Source organism: Leptinotarsa decemlineata, unplaced genomic scaffold (genome assembly GCF_025532065.1).
Source record: "Leptinotarsa decemlineata unplaced genomic scaffold, Ldec_3_MD MMD2_tig00026363_RagTag_RagTag, whole genome shotgun sequence".
Classification (NCBI taxonomy): Eukaryota; Metazoa; Arthropoda; class Insecta; order Coleoptera; family Chrysomelidae; genus Leptinotarsa; species Leptinotarsa decemlineata.
This window is the reverse complement of record NW_027412706.1, coordinates 1,542,978-1,551,354: the sequence shown is the minus strand read 5'-3', so window position 1 is coordinate 1,551,354 and position 8,377 is coordinate 1,542,978. Positions and strand designations below refer to the sequence as shown.

The 8,377-nt window shown below is 31.5% G+C and overlaps 1 protein-coding gene and 1 long non-coding RNA gene across 2 annotated transcripts in view; one reads left to right on the top strand and one right to left on the bottom strand.

Annotated features, from left to right (window-relative positions):
* LOC111511176 (tRNA (cytosine(72)-C(5))-methyltransferase NSUN6) overlaps window positions 1-5,721 on the top strand; it is a 65,756-nt gene extending 60,035 nt beyond the window's left edge. Inside the window, exon 7 of the mRNA XM_074185131.1 lies at window positions 4,220-5,721. Within this exon, the coding sequence (XP_074041232.1) occupies window positions 4,220-4,480 (261 nt within the window). The 3' untranslated portion in view covers window positions 4,481-5,721. The remainder of the gene's footprint in view (window positions 1-4,219) is intronic.
* Window positions 5,722-7,312: 1,591 nt separating this feature from the next.
* Window positions 7,313-7,917, bottom strand: LOC111510173 (uncharacterized). The gene is made up of 2 exons (XR_002722739.2): window positions 7,531-7,917; window positions 7,313-7,470 (listed from the first exon to the last, which is right to left on the bottom strand). It is a non-coding gene; the product is annotated as an uncharacterized lncRNA (long non-coding RNA).
* Window positions 7,918-8,377: the final 460 nt, after the last annotated feature.

Here is an 8,377-nt window from a genome sequence, read left to right as displayed (position 1 = left end):
ATTGGAACCACGAAATACCACGAATATAAGAGAAATCGTAGCCGGCAACAAAGGCACTCACATTATCTCATCCGAAGAAGAAGAAATACTCGGTAAAACTCATAATTTCTATCCAAGAATATATAAAGAGGTAATAGAAACACAGACGCACAGGAATAATTTCAATAGAAAGAAAGAGGCAATGAACATTTGAACATTAATAAGATCTAGCTACTTGTCCTTGATTGTATACAAAATTATATTCATCATCAAAAACTGCACCTCACGATTTGATCTTCACAAATTTTATTTTGAAGATCAAATCGTGACCCCTAGTTTATAATAATGCAAGGTAAGGTTTTGGTAATTTTTGGGTTGACAGGAATGCATAAACAAGTATTGACATTTTTCATTCTTTTAAATAACTGAAATTGCCCCTGAGTCTTTCGGCTTCTCAGAATGGGTCTGACATTAAACCTCCTCCTTTTTCGTTTCTATCTTTTGAGTAAAAGATACACACTTACCATTGACATGATCGCAGCAATTTTTGTATTTATATCCAATCAAAAGAAAAATCAAATTTCACAATGTGACGTTTAAGTTTATCTGGTGACATTACCTTTACACCATTAGGATATATCCGTCAAAGTTCCTAGTATGGCGCTTTCTGATTAGTCGGAGGTAAGAACGCAACGCAGAAAGTTGAAATCAGCTAACTTTTTACTTTGCGTTACCTTGTCTTACCGATGTTACCTTACTTTACTTTTTATCTAGAACGCAAGTGGGTTTTCTCAATACTTGAACTTTCTTACCTTACCTTGCCTCGTTACCTTGCGTTTTTATAAACTAGGGGTGAGGTGTAGTTTTTGAAATTACTATGGATCTTCATCAAGTAACGGCCGAGTCAATCAGAAAAACAATTATATTCATTATAATCTACTTTTTAATTCATTATGCTTGTACCCCGAACAATTCTTCGCTCAATGGCAATGATGGTAAGGGTTAATTTTAATATACATATTCTTCTTATAGTTAGTTGTAATACAATATTCAAAACTAAACAATGTTTTTTTCAAATATTTGTTCCTGAACGCATACTACTGAACATCAATAAAAAACCCTCAAGGACTTAGTGCTTCATGAAGGGGTTATACACCCCTCCCTTGTAAACTGGGCCTCCTCAAAATGATTTTCTGGATCCGCCACTGCATGCAGAAGTATTTAATGGTTTTTTTTGGGAAAGGCTTTCTACAACTCTGGGAATCTTTCAAAGAAAGGAAAAAATGAATCAATTTTAAAAGAAGTAACTGTATACTTTAATGTAAACATTGAATTACACTTTTTGCTATTCAGCTTGTATTTCAAACATTCGTTATGAAATTAAATCAGATATTATATTTGGAATACAAACTGAGTAGAAAAAAGTGTTTTCTGTATAATTCATATAAAAGTATTTGTTTCGAAAGAATTTTTCTTTCATGTAATTCAATGTTTATATGAAAGAATCTGTGTCAGGAAGGTTTTTTTCCAGATTTGTGTCTGAAAGTTACTTCTTTACATGACCTACACATCTATGTATACAGTTTCTTCTTTTAAAATTGATTTCTTCCTTCCTGTCTTTGGAAGATTCTCACTTTTTTCTGTATCAAGATGGAGTAGTAAGAAGCCAAAAAATTTCTTACCCAAAAATCAGTCACTCCTGAAAATATAACCCTTTCATATTTAATGGTTCTTGAGATAAAAGTTTTTGGCTTTTACTTCTTCATCTTCATAAAAAATTCTGGGAAACTTCCTAAGGGAGGAAGAAAACAGTTGAGTTCAAAATGAACCCTTTACAAAGATGTGTATATCATGCATATGAAATACTTTCAAATATAAACTGGAAGAAAAAGTATTCTGGAAACAACAATTTTCATATGGACATCAAATTACAAGAAAAAAAAAGCACTTTCAAAAAATGTTTACCATCAAGGATGACAGTAGGTCAAATTTCATATCTTTTTCGTAGACAAACGTTTGTATTCCAAACATTCCATACATATAGAGAAAAGTGTTTTTTGTATAGTTAAGTCTTTTTATCAAAGTATTTGTTCCGAAAGAATTTTTCTTTCGTTTATGTTTATAACGAAGCAGCTGTTTCAGGAGGGCTTTTTTTCCAGTTTGTGAAAGTTAATTCTTTTCATGACCTACACAGCTATGTATAGAGTTACTTCTTTTAAAATTGATTATTTCCTTTCTTTCTTTGGAAGATTCCCACATTTTTTGTATCAAGATGGAGTAGTAGAAAGCCAAACATTTTCTTTCCCAATTAGGTATTCCTAATAATATAACCCTTTCAATTTAAAAACATTATTATTTGGGACCCTGTATGCTTCTAAACGTGGAACTCCAACATAATTTGGTGATATGTAAAATAGATCTATTGAAAACTTTCCCACACTAGAACAAAAATACTGGCTCTCGACTCGCGTTTCGCTAGCCAAGTGAAAGCCATCTGGAAATAGGAGTTATCAATGAACTACAATTATTGTACACTACCTGAAAACCTATCAAACCAACTTACTAGATGTTCCAAAAATAAAAAATTCTGAATTAATTTCAATAGTACCTACATTGTGATCTGCACATTACATGTAGCCCGTTTCTACATTCAAAAACTCATGTAAATTTCATAAAATATTCAATGGAAGTCATCTTTGTAACGAAATCAATGTTTGTGAGAGACTTTTTGAATTCCCAACTATGGCGGAATTTAAAATAATAAAATTTCAATAAAAAACTTTATACAGATATAAAAAATTTTTTTATGAAAAATTGATTATTTTATAAATGATACTTATTTTATAAATGTCATTATTAACTCTGATTTCATCATCAGAATCCGTAGTGACACCGAAGTAAATAAGAAAATTCAAACTTTTTCTCAGCATTTTCAATTTTGTTCATCTAGCGCCTATTTAGATATTGTAACCAGATACACAATGCATATACTTTCATTCGATACTGAGGAGTGTTCTATTTATTTCATTTCACTTGTTGCATACCCGATTCAAAGATGTCACTGGCAGTTCAAATATTTTTCTGAACTACATTTAAGAATTAATTCTCTTCACCACGAAATTGACATCTGGGTACTTTTAAAAATCTCTATAAAAATTTCGACTGTGATCAGGTTTCCGGAAGCCAAGTGGGTATTCTCCCATCTCTGTTCAACACTTCACAATCCTTAATTTTGATTCTGCTGAAATTGACCTCAAAGAAAGCGGTCTTCCGAAGTCTCTGACTTTCACTGAGTTATTCGGTACCCGTACAATAAGGGAAAATATTTCGACCAATGACTTTGAAACTTCATTTGGGACAATCGAGTTGCGCAGTTTCATTCTATTCAGATAGCTTCAAGCTGGTACGTCTTTGGTTTTATTGATCACTGATTGTCACACACGTTCTTCCAGAAGGATTCTGCCTGACCAACGCTTAGTAAATTACAAACAGCACTTGGCTGATTTTGAAATGGGCAAATCGACTAGAATTTAAATTTTTTCACGTTAGTTCCAACTCAGCTCACTAGACCATATTTCAAGACTATACTAGCATTCGTATCCTATCAAGGCAGTACTGTTTGTGTCACCCTTGAGGTTCTACCCAAATGAATCCATCTGTCCGTTTAGGAAATGGTTTCATTGACTTTTTGCTTGATATCAGCCTGTTCTGTAAGAATATTGTAAAATTCTGAAGCTACTCCAGTCTGTGCTTAGTGTGCTTAGTCCACTTTTGTACTGTTTGCTTCCGTGGCGTAATATACTTGAGGCCTCAGACATTGGGCGATCATCTCTGCTTATATATTACCATCCCCATTGTAATTGTTTTCATTTCATCATTGAAGCAGGTAAATAAAAAATGTACTTGTATTAGAAAAATGTAGCAATAAGTAACACAAGAATAAATGAAATTGATAAAACTAATATCTTCGTCTACATGGTTCAATGTGACATTGATAACTGCTTCAGTAACTACATATCCTTAACTTATCCGGTGAAATATGAGACTGAAAATACATTTTCCGTTCTTCAATGCATTGATTGAACGATGACAGAAATAGTTTCAATTAAATCGACGTAGACAAGATCAATATTTTTGATAGTAGTTGTATTATAAACTTCTGGCTATCTCTATTACTCCTCTATATGTTGATGTAACTGTAAAGTAAATTTTGTTGTAACAAGTAAATTTTGTTATACAGGCTGTTCAACTCCTCAAACACAACGGAACTTTGGTGTACAGTACATGCACAATAACATTGTCTGAGAACGAAGGAATGGTTGCTTGGGCTCTGAAGAAGTTCGACTGCCTTGAACTGGTGGAACCAAATTTGTGTCTTGGTGGACCGGGATGGATCGGAACGTCTTTAACTGAGGAGGAAAGGAAAAAAGTTCAACGGTTTGGTCCAGATCAAGAAGTAGATTCTGTTGGATTTTTTTTCGCATGCTTCGTGAAGAAATGAAAATGTTCGATTCTTCAGCAAGTGCATTTCAATAGCTGTGCTTTTATTATTCTTCAATTTGTTGAGGATGAAAATTATATATTATTTTATAAAAATGTAGATTTAGAAAAATTAATTTTAATTATCTTTGTTTCAGTTAGAATTCAGTCTCTTCTTTTGAATACCAATATTTTTTTATTAGAAAACAACCTTTTTTTAAGGTAATCAGACTAAATACTACACGTCTTTTGTAGACAAACCCTCTTTGAACAGAATAGTGATATATAGTGTCAAAGAAATCGACTTATGGTCAATGCAGAAAAAACAGTATTGGTACAGTTTTCGCCAAGAAAATCTGTGAAACATTCCATATACGTTATCATAAATAACACGAATATATACCCTTCAGAATCCACAAAGTTTTTAGGTGTTCACATCGACCACTCATTGAATTGGCAATTTCAAGTCGACTATGTGAGTAAAAGACTTAATAGCAGTTTCTATGCCTTAATGCAGCTTTAAAAAATGCAGCTTAAAAAACATACTGAGTGAAGAACAACTGTTAGATACTTATTATGCTCTTGTGAATTCTGTTATATCTTATAATTTGGTCTTATGGGGAGAAGCAACAAATATTAACACGGTCTTTGTTGCTCAGAAACGAATAATTCGTATGCCTCACAATCTACGTAGTACTGATTCATGTAGACCTGTTTTCAAGCAAAGGAAGATATTAACTGTACTTTCTCTCTATATTTATAACTGTCTGCTCTTTGGTGAAAAAACGCGATCTCGAATTAGAAACTAACTCCCAATGTCATAATTACGCAACAAGGAACGAGAATTTAATCAAACTACAACATCGTACAAAATTTTTCGAAAAGACGCCATCTCTAGCAGGTTCCAAATTTTTCAATTATCTACCTTCCGGCCTATAAAGTGTAGAATCAATTTTAGTATTTGAACGGAGAATCAGAGAATATCTCGTAGATGGTTGTTTTTACAATATCAATAAATATTTTGAATATCCACATTTGCCAATCAACAATTAATATTATGTCCGGCATTATCTATTTCAACTATTATGTACATGTATAAACACTTTTGATTGTTTATTTTAAACAAGCACTTTCATGTATTAAATTTATGCATTTTGTAATACTGTTGTACTAATGTTTATATACATTTCAGGTTTTTTACCATTGACGACTCCTATATCATTGTGAAGTGATCATTTTTAGGAATAAAGATATTGTATTGTATTGTATTGATAATCATGAAAATTCTTGCCCACAATACCATATCTATCCAAACTTCCTCAATTTCAAACTCAGGGCTTGTTACTTAAAGAACACTGAAGTATTTATTAAGTATATGGGGAACTGCTTCAAATACAACTCTGAAACCATTGAGAAGTTCAAAGAATGAAACCATTAAATGTATTTTTCATCTACCTTTCTTAGAACCGACAGAGAATATATATATATATATATATATATATATATATATATATATATATATATATATATATATATATATATATATATATATATATATATATATATATATATATATATATATATATATATATATATAAACCAAAGCGTTTTTTTGATATCACTCTGAAAAAATAAAAAACATTCCACTATGAAATTTATAGAACATAGAAACTCACATAATCATCTACCAAGACAGCTCAATAATCTATTGAAAAAAATCTCAAATCTGCATTTTCCAGAAAATCTATATTTCACAAAGGAATAATTGCATATAATGAATTACTAAATGACGTTAAACAATTTTTCAACAGAGAAAAAATCAAAATAACAATGAAGAACAATTTGTTTCATCAATTTACATAATAATATTTGTTATTAATTAGACTAATTCTGAAATTACCTATGTATGAATATTTCTTATGTAAATAAGATATAAGCTTTTTAGCTTTCATTACTCCATCTTCGTATAAAAAATTGTGGTTAACTGTCCAACAATGGAAGAAAGCTATTGAGTTTGAAATAAACTGTTCACAAAGATGCATAGAAGTTACTATCAGATATGTGTTTGTTTAAAATAGGTTATTTTTCGTTAATCAACTATCGCACCCCTACGAACGACAACCCTCAGAAGTGTGCGAGCTAAGGACTAACGAGGTCTTACCTTTTAAAGTGTGACTCCTAACACGGGTTGGACGATAGCGAGTGAAAATCGAGCGTTCAGCCTGGGGCTTGAACCATCGACTCACACATCGGCCGATTGACTGAGTTAATAAAGCACTCACGTCGAACCGCCCGGCTACCGACTGACCGACATAATTTGATGTTTATATGAAAGTTCTTTCGAAAGTACTTTAATTCGATGAAAATGAATATTTATATGACTACACAACTACACGAAAAAGAGCAATTTTCATCTTACTCACTTTAATGGACCACCTCTTGATAGAAAACATTTTGTGAGGCTATGAAAAAATGCCAATTTATTCAATTCTATGACTTACGGAATTCAACAAGGATCTATTTTGGGACCAGTTTTATTAATGCTTCATATGAATACATGATTGAGCAGTATTGAGATATTTATCTATTATAAACATTCGGGTTTATTGGAATGGATGAAGATCTTATAATCGTTTATTGGAAGTATAGTCTATTGTATATATATGTATCATCATGTAGTTTTCAATGTTTTTGTATTTTTTAACTTTGAAGAAATTTGTCTATCAATTCTGCAGTTCATGTTCTAGCTTGTTATCACTATCATGATACGTTTTTTCCGTGAAAAATCTTCATTGTAGGCATCTCTACAAAACAAATATCATTCGATGCACGTTTAAAAAAATATTCTTCATCATTAGTTTGTACGAAAAGTGGAAAGAAATATTTATTTTACCAGAGATACAATTCTATTGGACGTGATTATTAATTTCCAAATTGTAAAGAATGCATTGTTCTCATATATCGATTTGTGGATTTTGTACAGATATGACAGGAGTTTCATCAGTTAAAAACCTGGAACACAAATAACATTTTTATCAACTGCTCTTTCCATTTAAAACAAATGTAACTCACCAGTTTTAGAGATTGAAGCAGGCTTGGCAACAATTACAGTACCCGGTGGGTAGAAGTTTCTGATCTGGTTGACATTCCAGTACGATTCCTGGACACATAGAATTTCCCCATCTATCACAAACTATTGGATCATCACACGTATAAGGAAATGATCTTGCAATAGCAATGTATGTAATGAATGTTACAATGAACACAAAAACAAATGAAAAACCTTTTGCCATAACGGAGCAGTTATTAACCTTCTGTATGCCGGTGCAAGAACTATTTATAAAGCAATTACCGAAATCAACAATAATGATAATTTATCAAATGGGTAGTGAAAAAATTAAAGTAAGTACATTTTGTTATCAGAAATTCAGAACATATTTTCGGGGTTATCTTATACGTTTTGCATAATATTTTGAAATATGTATTTACATTAAGGAAATGAGTTATGCTTTTACATCAAAATAAACATATCTGAGAAAATTTTGTGGTATAAACTATAATTCGATGCCACATCTGATGTTACTGGTGTATTCCGATAATACCGATAATAATCATTAAACTTTGAATAAAACAAACCATTCGCAATTAAACAAATAGTTCATTACTGAATGAAACACTAAATAGTTATATTGAAGTAAACGAACTCAAAAAGTATGAGTTACACATTTTTTTGATACTATTTATACGGGGACACCTAATGCATCATAATGTACAAGATATAAATCAAACGATAAAAATCGCAATTGATCATGTATTACAAGATAGAAACTAGTCTGGTTCACATGTATACTCAATTTAGCTCTTTTTGGTGACATTTTTCAGCCCTGTTTAAAAATTACGACCAAGGTGTCATTCGATT